Source organism: Diadema antillarum, unplaced genomic scaffold (genome assembly GCF_040938485.1).
Source record: "Diadema antillarum isolate AM-2024a unplaced genomic scaffold, OU_Dant_1.0 seq00000322_RagTag, whole genome shotgun sequence".
NCBI lineage: Eukaryota > Metazoa > Echinodermata > Echinoidea > Diadematoida > Diadematidae > Diadema > Diadema antillarum.
The window spans coordinates 674,715-700,131 of NW_027271341.1; the positions used below are offsets into that span (position 1 = coordinate 674,715).

At 42.0% G+C, this 25,417-nt stretch overlaps 1 protein-coding gene across 1 annotated transcript in view; it reads right to left on the reverse strand.

The window, feature by feature from the left end:
- The window catches only part of LOC139730618 (6-phosphofructo-2-kinase/fructose-2,6-bisphosphatase-like), a 148,974-nt gene that overhangs the window by 105,674 nt on the left and 17,883 nt on the right, over positions 1–25,417 (reverse strand). Inside the window, exon 2 of the mRNA XM_071641474.1 lies at positions 1,556–1,681. Within this exon, the coding sequence (XP_071497575.1) occupies positions 1,556–1,681 (126 nt within the window). The remainder of the gene's footprint in view (positions 1–1,555; positions 1,682–25,417) is intronic.

A 25,417-nucleotide genomic window follows, 5' to 3' on the forward strand; every position in this document is an offset into this window, starting at 1 on the left:
CACATCTATTAGTGTTTACTGACCTGTGAATATGTATGCACATGTTTCATCGTATTGAACAATGCCAGTATATACTGTACACGCCGAATATTTCCCGAGGTTTTTATTTTCACAATTTCACGAATCGGGAGCTATTCGCAAATTTAAAAACACGCTAAATTATACACTCTGATTTCAACATGAATGCAACGTGCGCGCAAACATTTCTCTGTTCAGTATTCTACTCCACAATCACAAATTTAACCACTCGTGAAATTGTCGGGGAGTCCCGATTCGCGAAAATTTAGAATCGCTAAATTTATGGCATATCCAGTACTTGATCGAGTTGTTGCACAGTAGCATTGTGTACAGCAAGCAAACTTTTTACGAGTGCATTACAATGACTGAATGGTGGGAGAGTGCAGTGATGGCGATCACTGAACTGTTAAAGAGCCATGAAGCAAAAAAACATGCTGAATTATTGGCTTGGCCGTGGCTCTGTGTGGGTCTGTGGTCATGTCATAGACATGTTAAAATCTACTGTGGGGACAAAATTGATGGCTGCTGGCCACATTAGACAGGTGGCCATTTAGCACAGGATCATTTGAACATGGCTTTCCTCTTGGGAGGGTTTTTTCAGTGGTCGCAAACATGTATGTGCAGATTGCTGCTACGGCAGATTTGACTGTATTTCCCAACCAAGTTTTTCTCAAAATCATCTCAAAATTGCCTTATAAATTTGACGATCTCTATTGATTCATTGTAGACATCTTGGTAAGCAGTCTTTATTGCAATTGTATTACTCAAACCTTGGCTAAAGATTTTTTTCTTAATGCAAGTGTAATGTCCAATATAAACAGGATCAAATAAATTTTTCTGAAAATGTGATGTTTCACAAATAAATACCAAGTCACTTACACCAGTCCAAAACAAACAAAAACAAATCCATTCCTGAAAAAATGTCCTTTTTGATGTATTATGTACATATAAATATTGTAATATAGCAGTAAGATTTAGAAAATTGATGAGGAACAGCATTAATTTATATAGTGCAATCTATCTGTAGAACATTCAAAAGCACTCGGCTCCCACAGTGCATCACATATCATTCACAACGTTGCTGGAAAAAATAAGTCTTCAGCTTAGATTTGAAGGTATCGAGCTTGTTGCAATTCCAAAGTGGGATTGGTAGAGGGAATTGGGTTCATTGTCCAATTACTTTCCATAATATGAAATATTTGCTAATGCTCAAGTAAGGTTTGAGTAAGTGACTTCTAACACTTACTTCTAAAGTAAGTCTTAGAAGTTTTTCAAAACATAGACTACAAATTTTATTGTCTGTGTTCAAAATGTGATTAAAACTTGTAACAGATTAAAATACATGCCAATGTGAAATCTGTTGAGATCAGGGACCTTCAATTTGGTCATGATACCTGATACATCCCATAGCAGTGAATTGTTAAAGCACTTGCCAATTTGTATCATTATTTCTTGCCCAAGAATTTTGGTACACTCACTTGGATTCAGAGTAATCCTAGTGACCACAGATCCCATATTAACTATTCTGAAAACTAACCTTTTGTGTTGATGCCAATCCAGTTGAGATACCTGGCCAGCTTCTTAGCAATATACGTCTTCCCTCTGGCTGGAAGGCCAACCATCACTATCACTGCATGAGGCTTGACCAGGCTAGGCATATGAGCTGTGATTTTATTTAAAAAGAGAAAGAAAGAAAAAGAAATTAAAACACTCATGACAGACATATTTCTCATGCAAAATACATGACACACACATACACATTCAACAAAACATGTTGGAAAGGGGCCCAACAATGTCATGAGCTGGGAACATGAGCAACTGAAGGCCTATGGGTGCATTCATACTCGAGAATTATAATTTATCATTAATTATAATACTTTTTTTTTGTATTGCAATGCAAAACCCAACACAGGATTTTAATTTGCCCCAATTCACATGTGGAAAAAAGATTCTGATGCAAGCAAAGCACAGTTTACACTCTCTGCACTGCACATGCCTAACAAAGAGCAGAGTGTAACTCTGGGCATCACAGTGTGCGGACCTAGCCTTGTGTCTTGGGGTCGCGTTATGAGATTTAAAAGCTTTCTCATGTGCAATCACAAACACTGAATGACGCATCATATCATTGTCAAGGTTTAAAAACAAGAGGGGGGGGGGGGGGGGGGTCTCGCGCTCACCTGAGTATCACAAGTTCACCTTCCATATATTCTAGCAGACTCTTACCTGAGAACATTGGAAACTTGTGGTGGGGTAGCTTTGAGAGCTGGGGGCATGGTGTCCATTTGCAAATTTCATCACACTGGTAAAATACCTGCAGGGTACACTGTACTTTATAGAATGTTGGACTATGCAGTTTTTTGGGGAAAAAGACTTAAAGCCCAATCACTTTTGATTCTAGAGAACAATATTATTGAATATCCAATAACTTTGCTTTATCAAGTCTGGTTCTAGAGATGAATTGTAAATAAATTTTACTTCATATTTGGGGGGGGGGGGATTAAAACCTCCATGGGTCCCCAAAGGGAAGCATGGTGCCCTGTTGAACAAATTGAGATCTTACAGGGGATGGCTAGTAACCGATCAGTGGGAATCAGTGGGAATGCTGAGGGATGATTGTTCCGATTCTTGTGGGATTCATTCAAGAGTACATTGTATATCCACTGTTGTGTGAAAATTATTTGCTTCAGAATGGTCTAATATTCAAGTAATGTGTAGATTAATGCCCCGTCACTGACCAGGTATGCTAGCCTGGAAACATTAAACTGCACATTACTTGAATATGAGACCATTCTGAAGCAAATGATTTTCACACAACAATAGAAATATAATGTACTCTTAAATGAATCCAACAAGGATTGGAACAATCATCCTCCAGCATTCCCACTGATTAGTTACTAGCCATCCCCTTTAACCCCCTGGCATGCTACCTGTCAAGTTTGGTGAATATTCATCAAGGGTTTTCAACGATTATGAACATGTACAATTTACATCACCATACTTGCCAACATTTTGAAATCCTGAAGAGGTAGATTTTGCGAGGGAGCGATGCGAAGCGACCAAGCCCGAGCGCGCTTGCGCGCGAGGGGGAGGGTGTGGGAGGGGGGTGTCCCCCCTTCCGCGGTGTGGACTTATTTTGTTTTTCAATATCAAAGTATGAGATTTGGTGCATGCTTTTTAACCTTTTTAAAGGGTTCTTGGTATTGATAAAAAAACATATAATCCATGTAAATCTATGAACTATTTTGTGGACTATGCATATAAAAACAAAATCAGACATATTGGTAAATAATGTTTGTAGGCTAAGCATATGTGAAAAAGTAATCAAACATATTGTTATCACAAGATAGATATGAAAATACATGTACGTTTAATACAATCACGTACGTACACGGCCGGCTGGGATCATGCCTACCGAACTAAAAGATTTGGCTGCACGGTCTCGTGTACGTTGAGAATAGGGATACGCATTCCACTATCTTTTAGTTCGGTGATCATGCCACACCGTATGCTGCATCGGCCGCACCACGCACACGTGAGCTACCAAAACATTACTATTATGCGTGGTTCTAGCTACACGTACACATGTACAGTAAGTCTTGCACGCACGTAGATATGATAGAGACTACTAGTAGTGCGCCACTGCAGTGTGCATACATGTGTGCATATTAGAAGGCTGAATATGGCGTTTTTGAGGAACGACTTCCTTGAAATTGTTATAGTATTCTAATTACTAGCTTATATTAGGGAATCAACGCACAATGAAGGGGAAAATATGACTTTTATTTCATTTTATGGCAGGTTTGCTACAAAATCTGTAGATCAGAAGAGAAAATCGGTAGCCGGTCGTAACCTCTAAAAAGCGGTAGTCTACCGCCCAAAGCGGTAGAGTTGGCAAGTATGCATCACCATTTGGACCCATTCCACCCCACTCCCTTTGGTCCCATGTGGGGGGGGGGGGGGGACACCCCTGATTCTGCAATGAACAAACTTGAACAACAGTCGATAATGTACTGACTCATTGTATTAACTGAGCTCAATCACTTCTGGTTCTACAGAAAATCTTTTTCTTACGGGGGGGGGGGGGGAATTGGGCCCCCCCTGGGGGTCCCCATGTGGGGCATGGTGCCCATTCGATGGAATTGAGATTCTATCCCCCTAGGGATGCTACCTGCTAAGTTTGGTGAAAATTCATCACAGGGTTTTCAAGAAAGAGATGAAAATTTACAATTCACGTTCCAATTTAGGCCCCCTGGGGCCCCCCAGGTGGGGCATGGTGCCCATATGATGGGAATGAGATTCTATCCCCTTAGGGATGCTACCTGCCAAGTTTGGTGACAATTCATGACGGCATTTTGAAGAAAAAGATAGAAATGTACAATTTGGGCCCCTTTTCAGGCAAGCTACGCGGGCTTGTCACGTGTGGGGATTTTCCAGCATACCAGACATTTTTCTGAGGGCGGACAAGAATTTGGGCGAGTTTTGCATGTGTATAACTTGTTGGACGCGTCTACTTAAGTTCTACTTGTGCTTATTCTGTGTGACCTGTGTGCCAGGCGTGTGGGGGCTGACAACTAAGTGAAGGAATTCCTCTGATGAAATGGCAGAAATTCCACAGAATGTCATTATCTAGGCCGTATACCGGGACAGCGAAGTACCTGCGTGGAAGCTGCCTGCGAGATGCTGCTGCTAAGGGCCTCCTATTGGCGTTCTGTGTGGACCTCTGCGGGTCCCGGCGACTCACTGGGATAAAGTTTTGGTCATGCTCAAAACTTGGCTGCGGGTAAACCGAACTTGAGTGCGCACCTCTGGGCAACTACGGGTGAGATACGCGCTAGGTACTGTCAGGTGCGGACCAACTGCGGAGAGCTCTGGGTAGAAAATTTGTTTCCCCTCAAGTCAACCCGCAAAACTTTCCTAGATACGGTATGACAAGGCCTTGGACATGCTCAAAACTTGTTCCCAGTGACTCTTGGTGGTTTGCCTGCAGAGGTATACGCAGAACATTAGTAGGAGACCCTTACCGGCAGCACCTCGCATGCAACTCCAATGCAGGTGCTTCGCAGTACCCATAAGTCGCTCGTAACAGAAAACGGATCGGTTTCAAAGCTCTCACGCAGGTCACATGGAACACACGCAAGTAGAAGGTCAGTAGCATACTTCTAGCAGGTAAGACACAAGTACGAAACTCGCAAACATTCTTGGCCATCTGCAGAAAATTCTCCTGTGTGCTGGAAAATCCCTACTCTTTACAAGCCCACGTAGCTTGCCCCGAAAGGCGTGACACGGCCTTAACAAAGATGTCAATAGTGAATAGAGCATCTTCTTCATGCCTGGTGCCACACTTTGAAAAAGTGTGGGGGGCAGTCTATATTTCTGGCGACAATTTCCCATTTCATCAGCAAACAAGCAAAAAAACAAAAATAAAACAAAACAAAGAAGGGTCAATGCAACTTTCTAGTGCCACTTCTGGGGCAAAAAAAAACTAGAAATGTCGCTATGGCGACTGATGCCTCCGCCATAATGCATGATTCTCCCAATAGGTGTATAGTACAATGTCTTCACAATGTGTGATGACAGTTTCACATAACTGGCAAAATGTTGAAATGACAGGTTTGTCAGAAATATCTTGAATGTTCACTTTCCTTGAACTGGGTTTGCTATAATTGTCTAAGAGTGCAGGTACACATATTTGGGGAATTGAGAATTTTTACCTGACTTCAGACCGACCCTTTTATAAGTTTATGCATTGAGTAATTTCCAAGGTATGAAGAAAGAGTGTAATTACAGTACAAAATAGATTTTTTTTTTTTTTTTTTTTTTTGGGGGGGGGGGGGGGGCATTGAAACCTGGCTTTTGACCCATAACCTTTGACCTTCTGGCTGGAAATTTCCCAGTGAATCTCCAATAGGTAATGCATGTATTTATTAAGTTTTAAAATTGATAATGCAAGCATTGCATATACTAGTATACGAGGGAAATAGTACAATTTTGAGGAGTTGACCTTGACCTTTGATCCCCTGACTATTGAGCCATGACCCCTAAATTCCCTAGATAATCCCTGCCAGTCAGTACATGCGTATGTACATGTACCAAGTTCCATGAAGATACATTCAACCATTTGCGAGAAAAGTGATACTGCAACATTTTCACCTAACCTTTGACCTTTTGACCTTTGACCTTATGACATGAAACTCTCTCTGGAGAATCTTTACGCAGTAGTACATGTCTACACTAAGTTTCAAGAAAATACCTTCGGGCATTGCATAGATATGGGGGAGATAGCAACATTTTTAGCATTTGTCCTTGACCATTTGACCTTTGACCCTTTGCCAATGTCCCTAAAATCTACTCAACTAATTGTCCCATCATACATCATCCTTGGACCAAGTTTGGTGAAAGCTGCTTCATCCAGTTTTGAGTTATCACATAAACAGATAAATTTTAGGATTTGACCTTGATCTTTGACCTTTGACCTCTGTCCAATTTCACTAAAAAACTTATCAAGTAATTGTCTCATCATACGACAAAGTTTGGTGAAATTTGTTCGATCCAGCCTTGAGTTATCGCGTAAACGGATACAATTTCATGATTTGACCTTGACCTTTGATCTTTGGCCTTTGGCCGATTTCACCCAAAATCTAATCAAGTAATTGTCCCATCACACTTTATACTTGGACCAAGTTTGGTAAAATTCCAGTCAATACTAAAGTTTTCGCGCAAACGAAAGCAGACGTACGGACGGACGGACGGGCAACCCGAAAACATAATGCCTCCGGCACCACTTCGTGGCGGAGGCATAAGATGCACCATGTAAAACACATCCTTATGCACCCACACAGACACAAAAAATCACATTTTTATTGTCATCGTCAGCATTCACTTGCAGTGAGCAAAACAATTTCAAATGTATTTTCCACAAGTAGCTTTTTGACAAGGCTCTCTAGCTGTATGATGGTGAGCGAATAAGGGCTACAAACTCAGCACAGCATGCTTTACTCGCATATATACTGTAAAAGTGGATATTTTTGCATGACTAATTTTTTGCGCTTGGCCGGATAAGAAGAGTTTCGCAGGTTTTTAACATCAATTACTGTAACATATGGCAAGCCAAAATATTCATGTGCTTTTATTTTCACACTAGTTTCTGGTCGCGCAAAATGCGCGAAAATTTCCACTTTTACAGTAGGCATGCCATACACCAAAGAGGGCCTTGTAAAAAGGCTACAATTCAACTACAGTGCACAGTCCTATGGACTACCACAGTGGCGCAAGTCACGTAACTGCTCGTCACTACTGCTCAGCGTTGGACACTGGCAATACTCGCATGCATGGATAAGCATTCCCCTTCCTTTTTACTTCAGTGGGCACAGTCAGGGTGAAGTGCTTCTTCAACAGAAGAACACCCCCCTCCCCCTTTGTCATCAGATCTCTCCTGGGTGCCACATGATTAATAGCTACAGCTGATTGCATCATTCCCTCAGGAAGAGACTGGCCCAGAGCTCTAAACAATTAAAGGCTCATACTGTCCCTCAAATGTAGTATGTGCATACACATACCAAAATGAATATATGTGCCTTCAAAAACATTTCAGTGTAACATGACACTATCAAATAGCAATGCTAGCCTTCACACCACATGCCCAGTCATGCAATAATCATAACGCAGTAGAAGCCCTTCCATAGTATGAACAAGGGGAAAGCTTTGTGAGGTACATTTTGATGCATAACCTCCAAAATGGTATTCAAAATCTTACTCCATTATGCATGTTTCAGTATACACTTCAATGAGTCAACATTCAAACAGCATGCAATGGCATTGCAGTTAAGGCAGGTAGTACCACTTATGAACAAGGCAAGTGCCATAATGTGTCTCGCCCATTCGTGTACAAGAAATTGTACAAATGGGATATAACAGATTAAAAAAAGCGAATAAAACAGATAAAAAGAGATATAAAAGGGTAAAAATTTAAGGCAAAAAAGATACGTGCCATAAAAACTTAACATTGGGCCCTCAAAGTTTGTTGACCCCTGCCTGTGACCTTTGACCTTGTGGTGACCATTCACTCCCCAAGGGACATCTACCATCCAAGTTTGGTAACAAACGGACAGTGTAGGATCAAAAGTTATGACCCATAATAGAAACGCACCATAAAAACTTAACATTGGGCTCTAAGAGTTCGTTGACCCCTGCTTGTGACCATTGACCTTGTGGTGACCATCCACTCCCCAAGGGACATCTACCATCCAAGTTTAGTCACAAACAGACCTATGGATCAAAAGTTATGACTCATAATAGAAACGCACCATACTTAACATTGGGCTCTAAAAGTTCATTGACCCCTGCTTGTGACCTTTGACCTTGCGGTGATCATCCACTCCCCAAGGGACATCTACCATCCAAGTTTAGTCACAAATGGAGTTATGGATCAAAAGTTATGACCCATAATAGAAACGCGCCATAAAAACTTAACATTGGGCTCTAAAAGTTTGACCCCTGCTTGTGACCATTGACCTTGTGGTGACCATCCACTCCCAAAGGGACATCTACCATCCAAGTTTGATCACAAATGGACTTATGGATCAAAAGTTATGACCCATAATAGAAATGCGCCATAAAAACTGAACATTGGGCCCTAAAGTTCATTGACCCCTGCCTGTGAGCTTTGACCTTGAGGTGACCTTCATATATGGTAAAATGTGAAACTTTGTATGACCCTTCTTCCCTCGAAGTTTGATTGCAATTGAAGCCCAGAGTAAAGAGTTATTGAAGTTTTTGTAGCGTTACGGACAGACGATGGACGGACGGACGACAGACGGACAGACAGACAAAAACTGTAAGTCAAAACTGTAAGTCATACAAGTTATAGTTGACACCACAATGCTCAGAAAACTAGTTTTATCACATTCAGAGAGGTCATTCAATCATATATCTACTACTGTAAAAGTGGTTTCTTTCGAGGTGGTTTTATTTTCGCGCTTTTCGCGCTTTGAGGTCGAACCGCGAATTCAATATGACGCGAAAATGTTTTGAGCTCGCCGCTTGTTACAACGCTATTGCACACATGCACACACAAAGATTCCACGCATTGAGTGTATTGATGGTCAACACACACACACAGTGATACCACGCAATGTAGGTACAAGCATGTTATAAAGTACTCGAGAGACGGGATTTCAGGTAAGCCTACCTTTAATTCTAATTTCTATTTAATAAATAAAAGAATAATTGGATTATAGTTTGGGTTTTCATGTGCAAAATAAAACAGTCTTTGCCGACTGCGAATTCACAGATTTAGCCGACCGCGAAAAAGTCAGCACCGATGGAAACCGCCTAAGTATCTGTTTGCGAAAGAAACTACTTTTACAGTATGTCATTCACTCCATGCTGAAGTCGAGGCTTAATCAAACAGGTCAAACAAAGAGACCATTTATGCTCAAATAAAATCTGATTACAACTAGAAATGTCGCTATGGCGACTGATGCCTCCGCCATAATGCATGATTCTCCCGATAGGCGTATAGTACAATGTCTTCACAATGTGTGATCCATGACAGTTTCACATAACTGGCAAAATATTGAAATGACAGGTTTGTCAGAAATGTCTTGAACTGGATTTGCTTTAATTTTCTAAGAGTGCAGGTACACATATTTGGGGAATTGAGAATTTTTACTTGAATTCTGACAAACCTTTTTATAAGTTTATGCATTGAGTAATTTCCAAGGTATGAAGAAAGAGTGTAATGACGGTACAAAATGGATTTTTTTTTTTGGGGGGGGAGGGGGGCATTGAAACCTGGCCTTTGACCCTTAACCTTTGACCTTTGACCTTCCGGCTGGAAATTTCCAAGAGAATCTCCATTAGGTAATGCACGTAATAAGTTTTGAAACTAATAATGCAAGCATTGTATGTACTAGTATATGAGGGAAATAGGGAGAGGGAGAGGGAAATTTTGAGGAGTTGACCTTGACCTTTGACCCCTGAATATTGACCCATGACCCCTAAATTCCCTAGATAATCCCTGCCAGTCAGTACATGCGTATGTACAAAGTTCCACGAAGATACATTGAACCATTTGCGACAAAAGTGATATTGAAACATTTTCACCTAACCTTTGACCTTTTGACCTTTTACCTTATGACATGAAACTCTCTCTAGAGACTCTTTACGCAGTAGTACATGTCCACACCAAGTTTCAAGAAAATACCTATGGGCAGTGCATAGATATGGGGGAAATTGCAACATTTGTAGCATTTGACCTTGACCATTTGTAGCATTTGACCTTGACCTTTTGACCTTTGACCTCTTGCAAATGTCACTAAAATCATATCAACTAATTCTCCCATCATACATCATCCTTGGACCAAGTTTGGTGAAAGCTGCTTCATCCAGTTTTGAGTTATCACGTAAACAGATAAATTTTAGGATTTGACCTTGATCTTTGACCTTTGACCTCTGCCCGATTTCACTGAAAAACTAATCAAGTAATTGTCCCATCATACATCATCCTCCAACAAAGTTTGGTGAAATTTACTCCATCCAGTCTTGAGTTATCGCGTAAACGGATACAATTTCATGATTTGACCTTGACCTTTGACCTTCAGCCGATTTCACCCAAAATCTAATCAAATAATTGCCCCATCATACTTCGTACTTGGACCAAGTTTGGTAAAATTCCAGTAAATATTACTCAAGTTATCGCGTAAACGAAAGCGGACGGACGGACGTACGGACGTACGGACGTACGTACGGACGGACGGACAACCCGAAAACATAATGCCTCCGGCACCACTTCGTGGCGGAGGCATAAAAAGCAAGTTCACCTTCCATGCATTCTTGCATACTCTTACCCAAGAACAATGAAACTTGGAGCAGGGGGAAGCTTTGAGAGTTGAGAGAATGGTGTCCATTTGCATATTCCATCAAACTGGTAAAAATACCTGCCAAGTCAAATCACTGCAAAATCACTTCTGATTTTAGAGAATATCATTGAATATTCCGTAATTTAGGAGGTTGGGGCCCTCTGGGGCCCCAAAGGGGAGTATGGTGCCCATTCAAACACATTGAAATCCTAACCCCCTAGGAATGCTCCTTCCCAAGCTTGGTGAAATTCCATAATGTTGTTTTCAAGAAGAAGATGAAAATGTACGATCGAGGCCTGCATTTGGATCCCTCCCCCCCCCCCCCCCCCACCCACAAGTCCCCCCATGGGCCCCCAAGCGGAGCAGGGTGCCCCATTGAACAATTGTGATCCTAATCCCCTAGGCATGCTACCTATCACGTTTGGTAAAAATTTATCAAGGGGTTTTTCAGAAGAATATAAACATGTAGGCCTACAATTTAGGTCCCCATTTCGGGGGCACCCCTGATTCTGCCATGAACGAAGTTGTAACAACAGTCATCAATGTACTAACTCAGAGCATTAACTTAGCTCTATCACTTCTGGTTCTAGAGAACAAGATCTTTAAGATTCCTTAATTCTGGGGGTTTGGGCCCCCTGTGGCCCCCAGGTGGGGATGGTGCCCATTTGAAGGAATTAAGATCCTATTCCCCTAGGGATGCTACCTGCCAAGTTTGGTGAAAATTCATTGGGCCGAATGCATAAAACATGCACTTGCTTCAAGCAAAAGCACAAGCTCTTCTATCAAAAGGTCTAGCTCAAGCAATTGCTTAAATTCATTATGCATAACCTTTTGCTCTGTGCGTATACCTTTTGCTTGTCCCGCACAAGCAATTGCTTGCGTTTTCAACAAAAGGGACGCCACGCCTGTGCGAACACAAGAACAAAGGCGAGTGTGACAGCATGTATTTGAAAGGGCATGTGTGTGCACAAACATTTCCTGACATGGCACAGGAGCAATGAAATGACACTCAAAAATGCACACAAACGTACTGGTTGATTCCCATCACTGGTTATAGTAGCCCGGATCTGCCAGGTTGCAAGTAGAGAGAGGTCTCCTTGCTCTCCATCGAAGTCAGACATCCTACCTGTTTTTCATCACATTTTGCATGCTAACCACAGGACATTCCCGTTGTTGAAATGAAAAAGTTTCTTACACTACTTGGGAGTAATTTCTTGTAGATTTATACCACTCCTGCACAAGTTTGGTCTTTCTTTTATGAATATGAAAATGATACTCAAAAGGGAACGTCCTAGTCAAGCAAAAGCTCAAGCTCATTTTACAGAGCTTGGAAAATTGTAAGCAACTGCAAACAAGAACAAGCAAAAGGTATGCTTTATGCATACATTCTTAAGCAAATGGTTGTTCTCTAAGCAATTGCTTGTGCTTGCTAGCAAAAGTTTTTGATCGCGAGCAATTGCTTGATTATGTATACGGATTCAAGTAAAAGGCTAGCACACGCAATTACTAGCTTTTATGCATCCGGCCCATTGTGAGATTTTCAAGAAGATTAAAATGTACAATTTAGGTCTCCACTAGGATCCTTCCACACCCACTTCCCTCCCCTGGGTCACAAGGGGGGAGGGGCACCCCTAATCCCACCATGAACAAACTTGAAACTACAGTCATCAATGTACTAACTCATAGTATTAACTTAGCTCCATGACTTCTGGTTCTAGAGAAGAAGATTTTTGAAGATTCCTTATTTTTTTTTTTGGGGGGGGGGGGGGGGGGTGGGCCCCCCTGGGGCCCCCAGGTGGTGTACATCCGTGTATGGTGTCCATTTGAACAAATCGAGATCCTATCCCCTTAGGGATGCTACCTGCTAAGTTTGGTGAAAATTCATTGTGGGGTTTTCAAGAAGATTAAAATGTACAATTTGGGCCCCATTAGGACCCTTCCCACTCCCTCCCCTGGGTCCCAAGGAGGGCACCCCTGATTCCACCATGAACAAACTTGAAACTACAGTCATCAATGTACTAACTCATTGTATTAATGTAGCTCTAGCACTTCTGGTTCTAGAGAAGAAGATTCCTTAATTTGGGTGGGGGGGTTGGGCCCTAGAGGGGCCCACCACGTGGGGTGTGGGGCCCATTTCAACAAATCGAGATCCTATTCCCCTACGAATGCTATTTCCTAAGTTCAGTGAAAATCAGTCCTGAGGTTTTTAAGAAGAAGATGAAACTGTGTGGCTATATGGCTAAAAACCAATCAGCATCCAGCGGGCCTATCACGATCTTCATCAGGTCGCTGTCAGCTCACTTTTCCATTGTGGCAGACTAGGTATGGTGTCCTGTCTGCACCTTATTGGGTAGAGCTAAGGCGTACAGACACCATGAGCTCTTCCTTACTTGCAAGTATCTGTTCTCTCCATCTTCTAAGGACATCATTTCAAGGTGGCTGGTATAGGCCATTCACTCTGTGAACTCAGACGCGCTAACTGGCGATCACCAGCCCCAGCCTCACTACACCAAGGGGATCAGCGCTTTTGGGCCCTGTTCATGGGGGTCCCCCTGGAAGGCATTCCTCAGGCTGCCTTCTGGACGTTGGCCAACATCTTCATCTTGTTCTACCTTCGAGATGTGCCCAGTTCAGTGCTGGATTTCTCCAGGTCCTGCCCTGTTGGCGGCAGCTTCAGGGTCTGGCGTTCCTTCCTTAACGGTGAGTTCGCTCCACCCATTCTGTGTTGGTCTAGCTTTTAATGGCAAGCGGACAGATGGTTTTATACTGATGTAGATCAGCAGAATCAAAACTGATTCTCTTATAAATCTACGAGCTAAAAACTATCCCTCTACTTCTAGTTCCCTCCTGCCTTCCCCTCTACGCACTCCACTCCCCATCTGTGTAAAGGGAGGATGTGCAATTACTGTGCGTGGGCTCGTTGGGGGGCTCGCGGGGACCCGCGGAATTCATTTGTGTGGGTTGTGTTCGGTTTGCGGCGCGGTGCACGCAGGATATTAGCATATTCATGTGAAGCAGATGGATGTCATTTTCGAGTAATAGACATGCCAGCGTTACAGAGGAATTAGGCGCTAGTGTACTTTCGCACCTGTTTGTCAAATGACCTCCAAACATGCTCAAACTCACCCTAGTTATTCAACCTAAATACTTGCATCTGAGCGAGATTCAAGTCCAGTAGAAATGGAATTTTCACCATTTTGTCACTTATCTACTTCTCGGAATAATCTAGATCGCAGCTACTCATACTCGCTCAGCGATAACTGCGTTGCACAGGGGCAGACAGCGCAGCACAATGTACAAAACACACGGCAGCACAGCAGCGAGCAGCGCGATTGATCTGAATGTAGCTATCTCACAGTGACCATGGCAAGTTCTTCCATGGTGTCTTTAAAAAGAAAATACCTTTTCCACCTTTCTCTTGGCTTCTACCGAGTCACGGAATAAGTAGTGATTTGGGATTGGGGTTGGTCATATGTGACCCGCGACAACGGTTTCAGGCAAAAGTCGCAAGGGCAAATTCCCTCCTAGGCGGGGTACAAAGATTTTGACCATTATTTTTGTCGATTTAGGTTTTTTGCAGAAATCAAATCTTTGTTTTGTTTTCTACATCTACACTAAATTTCATAGCATAAGACAAAGTTTTTCCTATCGAAAATGGAATTTTAAGCATCCTATGTTGGATCGCACTCGTCAGTTTCGAGCTTCTTTCGAACGCCGCGCCAATATCTCCAGTGTTGCTACGGCGCAGGGTCTCGCATGCGATTGGCTGGTGCGTCGCATACATTTACATAATTCGGCTTTCGGTGACACCAGTTGCAGCGTTTGGGGAATGCTTTGTCCACGCGTGCACGATTACATGCTCCATTGTTCTTGCTATTATAGTGGTTTATGTACGCTCACTCTGTAGTGCGTGCTCTTCGTTTGGCTTTCTATCCAAGCTATTCTACTGCAATGTTCGACAACGGAAGTGAAACAAAAATCATGTAGTATGACATAATCGTGTGAAAAGAAAACTAAATATTCTCAAATTTGTCTACTTGTACATGTAGTAAAAATTATGACAGCAGACTGACTCAATGGAAGGTAGATGAGAGGATGTGACCAATTATATTCAAATACTACACGTCAAGATCGCACCTAACGAGCCGTATTTGTTTGTTTGTTTGTTTGTTCTAATTTAATTAGCACCACAGACCAAAGCAACATTCATTTTATGCATGTCTTGTAAAAGCAAAACAAACAGGAAGCGTGACCCTTGCCAGCACTAGCAATTTTCTGCCTTCAAAAGGGTCGCCAATGATAAAGACAAATCAACCACTTAATGAAAACGCGATTTGTAAATGTGTGGATTCGCCACCGCTCCTGTAATTACATGCACACGCTCATGGTGTGCGCAGTGGATGCCATTGCGTAATGCGTGCACCATACACATGTACGTGTACACCATACGTGCAATTATTGTATTCGCCATCTTGAAAGACGTACTGGTAAACAAACCCGAGCGAAACGCATTGTTTTTCGGCTCCATACGCTGAGCTCCGAGGAAGGTACCCGGGAAATTTGACTCTCTCGGTGAGCCAATTCAGAAGGCGATGTGGTTGCTAGAGGCGGAGCTTAACATCGATTGGCACCATCGTACGGATGGGTGATTCTCCCCTCGCATCGCCGCTCGGACATTGTCTTTGAGAAAGAGGTGAATCTTCAAAGCCTGTTTTCTCGCAATTTTGTCAGGCTAACAACTTAAAAAGTGCATTTTATTTCTCTTTCTATGCCCACTTATGGTGCCGAAGAATACAAGTGTTTTATATCAATGGAAAGCTTAGGAAATGGGCAATGTGATTCAGTGAGAAAATTAATTTTTGAAATTCCCGAATTTTGCCTGAAACCGTTGTCGCCGGTCACATATTGTGTGTGTGTTTGTGTGTGTGCTTAGTGTTATATACAAGTGTACAAATTTCTTGAATCAAGGTAAATAAAAAATTTTGGATTTGATATTGACAATGTAGGATTTATGTTGATATAAATTAGTATAATTATTAGTGTTATTTTGCCATGAAATAATTTGTATATTATTGTTTCTTTGAAAAAGAAAGAAAAATATCAAAGATTAACCAAGACAAGAAAGTGTGTGTGTGTGTGTGTGTGTGTGAGTCTGTATGTTAATTGGTGTGAATGAAAGAAGATTGTGAAAATGTGGTGATAAGACAAGGGTGAAGAATATAAGAGAAAGGCTAAGAAAAGGGGGAAAGGAAATAAAAGAAAAGATACACTGTATTCAAAAAGTTAAACCCCACAAAACAAAAAATGAAACAAAAGGTTTTTAAAAAAACAGCGTTCAATAGAAGATGATGGAAGGGAAGAAAGAAGAGAAACATGCATCATAAAGGAAAGCAAGGGAGAGATGGATAAGTTTGAAAAGAAAAGAGGAAAGCAATTACTATAAAGATATACAAACTGAAAACAACAAAAAAAGATGAATCAAACCTGGATGAAAGCAAAGACGAATATGAAGGCAAGAAAGAATTGAACAGATTGAAGAGGAAATACAGGGGAAAAAAAAGAATCATTAGAACGACATGTAAGAAAAAGATTGGAGAGGACAGAAAAGAAAGACTTGTAATTAGAGGGAAAACCACCCATGAAGGAAACAAAAAACAGGCAGCAAGTAGATCTATAAGGAAATTGAGAAAGATAGAGAAGAGAGAAATCACAAAGAAATGATTGCTAGGTAGGAAGGGGGAATAGATTCTACCTGAAAATAAAAGAAGAAAAGAAAGAGAATGATATAAGTGGCAGCATACACTTATGCACATGCTCAACCGCTGCCATGAATCTACAACCGCTAACGGAAGACTTTGCCACAACCGCTAACGGAAGACTTTGCCACAACCGCTAACGGAAAACTTGGCCGATTACAAGGAAAAAAACAAATTTTAGCTTTTCAACGACACCATAGAAAAAGCCGCTGTGTCGCTACATTCAGACCAATTCGTAATTGTGCTTGTGCACAGAGCAGCAATTCCAGCAATAGCGATTAAGATTTTCCAACGATTTTCCGACACTTGTAAACGTTAAAAGTGTAAAAACTTAACTTATATTCGACTTTGGAGACTCATATGGAAGTAGTTTATTTTACTGAATAACCAGGGTGAGTTTGTGCTTGTTTGGAGGTCATTTGACAAACAGGTGCGAAAGTACACTAGCACCAGGAATTGTTTCTACATCCATAAATCAAACTTGAAAGATTTTTTTTTCAATAGATTGTGTAATGACTAATATTGACGTAAGGTGGTATGGTATGTAAAGCATTCCTTCAATCCTTCCCCCTCAATTCTAACCTGAGATATAAATACCTTCATTACCCTTTCTTGTTCACTGTGTAAATGGAAATATTTCCGCTTTACGTTTCCTGAAGGCAGAGACTCCAACCCCAAGCACCTTCTGATCTGGAGATTCTCCCGCCCGAAACCCCTAGCAAACGGGAGACTCCAAGTTGATATGTGCGAAGCACGAAGTTCCTAGGGTTCTAGATGTTCTCTGGTGCTATCTAAGGCTTATTTTTGCAACATACGATAGCAATAAGTAAGAAATCCTTTCCAAAGGGAGACATTGAGCCAGGGCGGGAGAAATTAAATCTCAAACGGGAGAACGGGAGATTTGGCAAAAATGGGTTTTCGGCGGGAGATCTCCCGTCGAAAACTGGAGAGTTGGAGTCTCTGTGAAGGGTCAATTTCAGATAACTTTGTGTGTGTGTGTGTGTGTGTGTGTGTGTGTGCTGTTGTGTGAATGACAGCATTTCTGTGCTTACTCACATTTCTCCAAATCATTTGTATTCTTATTTTTGTGCTAGTTCAGAAGATCACTACATTAATTTTGCAAAACGTTTCCACATTACGAAATATTCCACATTCAAAGCAGACCAATGAAATAAAGTTTAGCTAACAAAGCACATGCATGCATCAGAAATAAAACAAATACTCACAGCTAGTTCCATTCCACTGCAGAATCACAGGATTCCAATTGTACCCTCCGTCTGTCATATTTTTCTTTGTTCGTAGTACAGTAGGTCCTCTTCACCTGATTGCATGTGCTGTCAATAGCAGTAAACTGTGGACACTACTTGTATCTATCCTGCTTGTTTTGGGTTGTTGGTTTTTTTTTTTTTTTTGGGGGGGGGGGTGATTATCCTTTAGAGGAATACAATGTGTACAGGCAATATCTGTACAAGTGAGACAACACAGCATTTGCTTCTATTCCACTGACATGTAATCTTATCAATGGTAGAAACACATGCATCAGCACACATCGTAAAACAAATGCACCATGGTATGTAGACACTTTTCCTGTTCAACCTCCAGTAAAGTTCACAACTGCAGCATTGTTGTGGTGAGTACACTTGTGTCAGCCCACTATCAATGCAACTAGGTGGGAACCAGTTTGTCCCCTTCTGTTAGCACTACATGTATATCAGCAACAGGATCAAATAGAGATTAGCACCTCAAGTTTCCACCCCCCCCCCCCACCTTTGCCAATCGGCCACACACATTCACACAACCTACATTGTACATCTAAAGGATTGTAATCAGCTGAAATGGTGACAGAACCAAAGATGCCTGCTGCCCTCTGCTGCTACAAGTTCTACAGGTACAGATGTGATAGAAATAATCCAGTTTTCCACCCAAGTTTGTATAATTTCCATGAAGTCTGTACTCTCACTATTCATGTCCATTTTTGGAGCATTCATTATTGTTTTATATCACTCCTTTCAAATTCTATTTTATTAATTTTAAAGGGGAATGCTAGTAACTGATCAGTGGGAATCAGTGGAAGTGCTGGGAGATAATTGTTCCAATCCTTATGGGATTCATTCAAGAGTTCATTGTATATCTATTGTTGTGTGAAAATGATTTGCTTCAGAATGGTCTCATATTCAAGTAATGTGCAGTTTAATGCTTCCAGGTTAGCGTCCCTGGTCAGTGACGGAGCATTAATCTGCACATTACTTAAATATGAGACCGTTCTGAAGCAAATCATTTTCACACAACAATAGATATACAATGAACTCTTGAATGAATCCCATAAGGATTGGAACAATCATCTCCCAGCATTTCCACTGATTCCCACTGATCAGTTACTAGCCTTCCCCTTTAAAGAGAAATCCACTCTACACCTGTACTTAATGAATGACACAAAGTTGTCATGCAACTTTGTCCTGTTTGAAATCATTAAGGCAGCTGATCGCCATCCCTAATGGTACGTAAACTCCGAACGACCGAAGTTTGTACATGCAATTGCACAATGCCAGACTCGGTGCTATATCCATAAACGTGTGGGACAATGCTGCCACTGAGACACATGTGTGTGTGTGTGTGTGTGCGTGTGTGTGTACGCATCATACACAAACATTATTGTCACCGCGAGCTGCGGTGCTTGGAGGAGAGAGGCCAGAAGACGTGTGTGTGTATGTGTGTGCATGTGTGTGTACGCATCATACACAAATATTGTCACCGCAAGCTGCGGTGATTGGAGGAGAGAGGCCAGAAGACGTGTGGCTCTTTTGGCCTCTCTTCATGCGCATGCGCACTGAGAGTGTGCGTCCATTCGGAAGCTCTCGTGGCTCGCTCGGACAGCCATTTTGAGTTAGGAGATTAGCACAGAGAGCTCTCTTGTAGCCTAGCGTTTTGTTTGCTGACCCATTGAGCCAGCGCTATTCTCATTCAGGGTCACTACATTTGATAAAGAATGGGGGAGCCAGCGTGTTGCGTTCGTCTCCGTGTCGCACAAACCACTCGCCACGATTGAGTGCCTTTAACCTGTTGAGGACGAGTCCCAAGTTTGGGCAGGTGTCTATGGGAAATGTATGTTGCAGCAAAATCGGTCCATCTTCAACAGGTTAACAGGCACACACCTTGGCAATTTACATATTAAAATTTGTAGCATTCATGCCTAATTCTCTTCTCCTTGTGAGCTTGGCAATTAGTCACAAATTTAGGCACACAATATATGATTTTGGCTGCACACTGGCACTGGTCTTAACCCATTGAGGACAAGTCTTTTACACTTGATTGAACATGGGTAACCATGATAACTTTCTGTGGTCCATTGCTGAGGAAATCCTGAATCCATAAAATGATACGTGGTGGGACATTGAGAGACATCAATTTCTTCATCAAAAGGAGAGTTACAATAGTGTTAAATGCAAGAGAGAAGTTGACAAAGGTAGATCTGACATGTTTTAAATACTTTTGTCCAGATGAGAGTACATATTGTGTAAGTACAGTAACACTGCATCCTCGACCCCCCTCTTACTTCTATAAGCAAACTGCAGAGGATCAATGTGAGAGAAAGAGTAATTAAGAAAATGCTTCAGTATCACCTTTTTGAAACACTTCATCATATTACATGTGAGTGAAATAGGTTTGAAGTCATTTAACTCAATGGTGTTCTTTTTCTTTGGAATAGGTTTGATATAGGACATCTTCCACATCCAAGGAACAGTCCCAGCGTTTTGTGAATTTTGAAAAAGTTTGGTTAAAACTACCAACAATTTTATTGTTTTTTACAAAAAATCTTTCTTGAACCTACAGTAAAAGCTGTTAAGTTCTTCCACAAAGTTTGGCGTGACCTCAACATTGACCCTTGGAGACATTTGTTTATACCCAGTGACTTTATTCATCGTGCTCCAAGCAGCAGCCGGATTGTTGTCGTGGATATTTCTTTCTAATTTTTCATTGTATAAATGTTTACAGTTCTCAATTGCCTTTTAGAGGACGATGAACGAGAGATTCAAATTAGGAAAATCATATGAAAAAAGGCATCAAAGCAGAGGGAACTATCTCCTGAATCAGATTATCATCATGACTTATTAAAAGATATTCGCGCCATTGAGAAATCGCGAGTTAAAACTGATCAATTCACTTCACCAATTTTCGCCCCAGAACAGCCGTCTTTTTTGAGCCCTAAATCATGACGTCACGAAAGGCTCCAAACCCTTTACGAGTGCAGCAGGACATTGAGGCCGCCATTCATGAAGCACTATTTCCTGGCGAGTTGATGTAATATATGGTTAATTTTTCTTTGCATCCGCTTTCTCAGCTGAGCCATTATAACGTCCAATTCTTACCTTATATTGTACGGAAAGACTTTGAGTTTGATGTCGAGTGCATTGAGTAATGGCAGTAACAATGACACTGAAAGCAACATCGACGAAGTCAGGTACATGGAGGTAGAGGAAGCAAGGACAATGCGATGACCAAGCATGGTGATTAGATCGATTTTTTTTTTTGCTTTTATGTTTATGTTGATATCTGCGCACTTCACAGCTGCAGCGCGCATTGAACTCTTACGGTGCGTTTACACCGAGCACGGTACGGGCAACGGGCCGGATTTTTGCTATGGTGTGCGAATAGGAACAATGTCTGGTTCTGTTACAATATCACTTCCGGGCTAATACTTTTGTTACAAAATTAAACTTATACTGGCGATTGATTGTTGATGTTGATTTCGACATAAGAATAACATTTTGGGTGATTTTGTGCCGAAATACTATTTTTCTTAAGAGAACCAGACATGATTCCCTTCGGCGCACCATAGCGAAAATCATGACAATTGCCGTTACCATGCTCGGTGTACTGTATAAGTGGTTTCTTTCGCGGTGGTTTTATTTTCGCGCTTTTCGCGCTTTGAGGTTGAACCGCGAATTTAACATCACGCGAAAATGTTTTGAACTCGTGGCTTGTTACAACGCTATCATTACCGACCGCGAATTTAAGCACACGCAAAAAAGTCAGCACTGATGGAAACCGCGAAAGTTTCTGTACACGAAAGAAACCACTTTTACAGTATATGCGCTCTCACTACCATCTCTTTGGTTACTGATACTTAGTACATGTACATGTGTACACAGAACATAGAAGCTGGCGCTAGCTATACTCTTTGCATGTGTATACACGATCAGCTATAGGGGGTTATGAGTGAGGACGTACCATACTAGCTAGCAATTACTAGTAAGCTAGTAAAATGAAATAAAAACATTGAATTTGTAGCGCTTTCCAATATCTCTGTATTAAATTGTCTGCCTGCTGTCAATCATGCTGTCTGACACCCCAGCATTTTGTCAACATCCACGCGAACTTTCTTTGTGCGCCGACACATGACAGGTGCGCACTACATTCTCCGCCTTTGTCATCGTGCCGAGGTACGCGTCACTCACATTCCAACAGTAGTCGGATTGTCATAAACACACCCCTTGTATTGCTGTCACGGAAACAAGCTACCAATTAGTGGCGAGCTGTGCATTCTCACCAGCCAATTACGACTTCCAAAGCTCCTGTCCGTGACACGTTTTCTCCGACCACGCTGTTTCATTTTCCACGCTTCCTCACTTCAAGATTAGCTTTCATCCTGAGAGCACGTTCTAATCGTTGGAGTCACTCACGTCCGTATATCACGTCCGTACATTACATTACTTTCCACGTCTTTTCTCGCGGACGATACCTCGCGCCGTGAACTGTCACTTCATACGGATTTATATACTCAGTACGGAATATTACACTTCCTCGGATTTTATACCTCGCGATATTCGCTCCATTTTGTATCGCGACTCGCCCTTTCTTCAGGCTACACTCCAACCTGGGGATCTTTACATCGCTACATTCAACGCGATCGGCGCCTCGTTACATCGCTGCATTCAACGCGTTCTGCGTCCCATCACATCGCTGCTTCGGTCCTGCTAGCGAGCTGTCCGTGGTGTGCAGACTCTACCACAACCAGCTAGGGACCGTGCAGTTCTTCTATCCAGCGCTCCAGCGGTGGACCGACTCTACCCTCGCTTGTGCTAGCCGCGGCACTCGGAGGATACTCCACGCTGCCGCTGGATCTTTTGTACATATTTCTATGGGACACTGTCGTCTTCGGACACCCTAAGTGCATTCGGAGTTAGTCCATATTATTTCATATTATTTCGGGAAGTGCAATACCCATTACAAGGACACTGTTCACCTCTACTGGTGCCCCGGTGCTTTTCACACTACTGTCATAGGGTCGCCTACCATTCCTGCTGGTGGTGCCTTCAGCCCTGTCGTCCCGTTAGCCGCTCGGTGAGTAATAATTTAGTTAGGTATTCCATTATAGGCCCACACCATAATACCTACAAATTGAATTGAGCTAGCAGCAGAAGCCGTTTAGAATACAAGGTGTGTTTTAGACGCAGGGCCTAAGTCTCACAGAAATATCGGAACTTTTACGGACTAACGTTAGAGCCAAACCCAAGGTAAGTTACAGGAGACCTACAAGTATCCATATCTGGGATCCGAACCTGATATACATTAGCTAAAATCCTGAAATTTCCACGGTTCAGAGGGTGTCTTGGGAGCACTTTTTTAGGACTCTAGGGGTGGTAATCTGAAATCCTTCCTAGGAAGAAGTTTCTTCCTAAGTCAGCAAATTCTGAAAAGTTTGTTCTTAAGTATTTTCCTAGACTTAGGAAGAAACTCAGGAAAGGGGCGGGAGTATGCAAATTTCTGACTTAGGAAGAAGTTGGTATTCTAGAATGCACTTAGGAAAGAAATTTAGGAAAATATTTAGGAAAGCCCCACCCCTGTCCCAAGTACGTTGTTAAGAATAGCAAGCTACAAAACACTGTGATAGGCGTGCTTGTCATTCACTGCGCGCAACATGTACTTTAATGCGCGAAATGGGCGTGAGAAAGGGGACATGCCAAGCACACGTGTATTTGACCATATGTCATAGTAATGCGATTGTCATTGGTTGGTCCTTTATGATACGGCATTTTGTATTGGCTTAAGAAAGGACGTGGGCGGGGATAAAGATGGCCTAATTTGCATTAAGAAGTCCCTAGGAAGAAATTTCAGAATACCAATTTTGTCTTTCCTAGGCACTTCCTAAGTTTTGACTTACTGTAAAAGTGGTTTCTTTCGCGTACAGAAACTTTCGCAGTTTCCATCTGTGCCGACTTTTTCGCGTGTGTTTAAATTTGCGGTCGGTAATGATAGCGCTGTAACAAGCGACGGGTTCACAACATTTTCGCGTGATGTGAAATTCGCGGTTCAACCTCAAAGGGTGAAAAGCGCGAAAATAAAACCACCGCGAAAGAAACCACGTATACAGTAGGAAGAAACTTAGAAGAAGAAGAGTCCCTCGGTCACATTATCTGTCCATGAGTACCGTTGCTTAGCAACTGGGGGACAGCGTTTCAGTTTTTGCTTGTAAGTCGGTAATAGTTGCACATACTGGTGGTCGGATTTCCACAGCTGGTGACATGACTTCACCGTATAGGCCTTCAGAATATTTCCGTAGCACAAATCGAATACTGTATCTGCCAATATTTTTGCGTATCTTACAGATATTTTTGCGAATCACGGTATCAGTGGCATTTTCGCGTGTTGTAAAATTCGCGATTGATGCTAGTAGTAGTAGGGTCTACTGCCAAGCCCGAGAAACACGTTCAAACACTTGCCAACATACTCGTAACGTTTTTCCATTTGCATTGTGACTTCCCAATCATGACAATAGAAAAGACACCGACAGTAGAAAATTTATAAAATGAAACAATAATTACGGGAACTTGCAGTGAAACACTCACACACAGCATTCACAAGTACCTACTAAATGTTGCAACAAATAGATGTAGACTACAAAGTTTCAGAGCTGCGCTAGCGCAAACGAAAGTTTTACATGCATCCCTAGGCCTCACCCAACCACGTCAAGCCGGTGTTTATGAATGTCACGATTTTCCCTCAGAAACTCGTCTGACGAACACACACACACACCCGCGCCGCACCCATCGGATTTGCACACATCTTGCAGTCTCAATGATCAATTTCCTGGCTATCAGAGTAGACACACACAATGTTAACCACATGTATGGAAGAGCCACACAATCGGGTATGCCCATCAAACTGAAATGGGTAATACACCTGCTGAACAAAAAAGGAATTGACCGTGCTAGCGTGACATGTAGGGCGAGTCCATGATAAGACAGGGAAGCACACTTCAATCACAGTGAGCGTATACCGTATTTGTAAGATTGAGGCCCTGTACTAGTACAGTACTTCTAGTAGGCTTACTTTGAAGAGAAGTGTTTATCTCTCGGAAGAGGCCAATTTCCTCACTGTGGCTTAATGGAATTGCCCAAAAGCTGGCGAAAAGCACATACAGTACACAAATTACCAAGGCATGATTACTACGTAACAGTGCAGTACTTAGTGGATTAATTAGCATACTAGTAATACTAGTAGTATGTGTACGTACTGGCCGGTGTAACAGCCGCGTTCTGGTCCGGCCAGCGTTGGATGCATTTTGTCATCAATTTGTACATAAGGTATGACGGGGTAATATTTTCGTGTGTCTTTAATTTCGCGATCAGCCCAAAGCTCGCGAAATTCGCGAAAATAAAACCCTCGCGAAAATAACAGCTTCACCTGTATGTATCCAGTATTGATGTATGTGTTTACTGTATTGTGAGTATAAATCATGCATTTATGATTGTGTATTGAAAATTGTATTTATTCATATGTGTA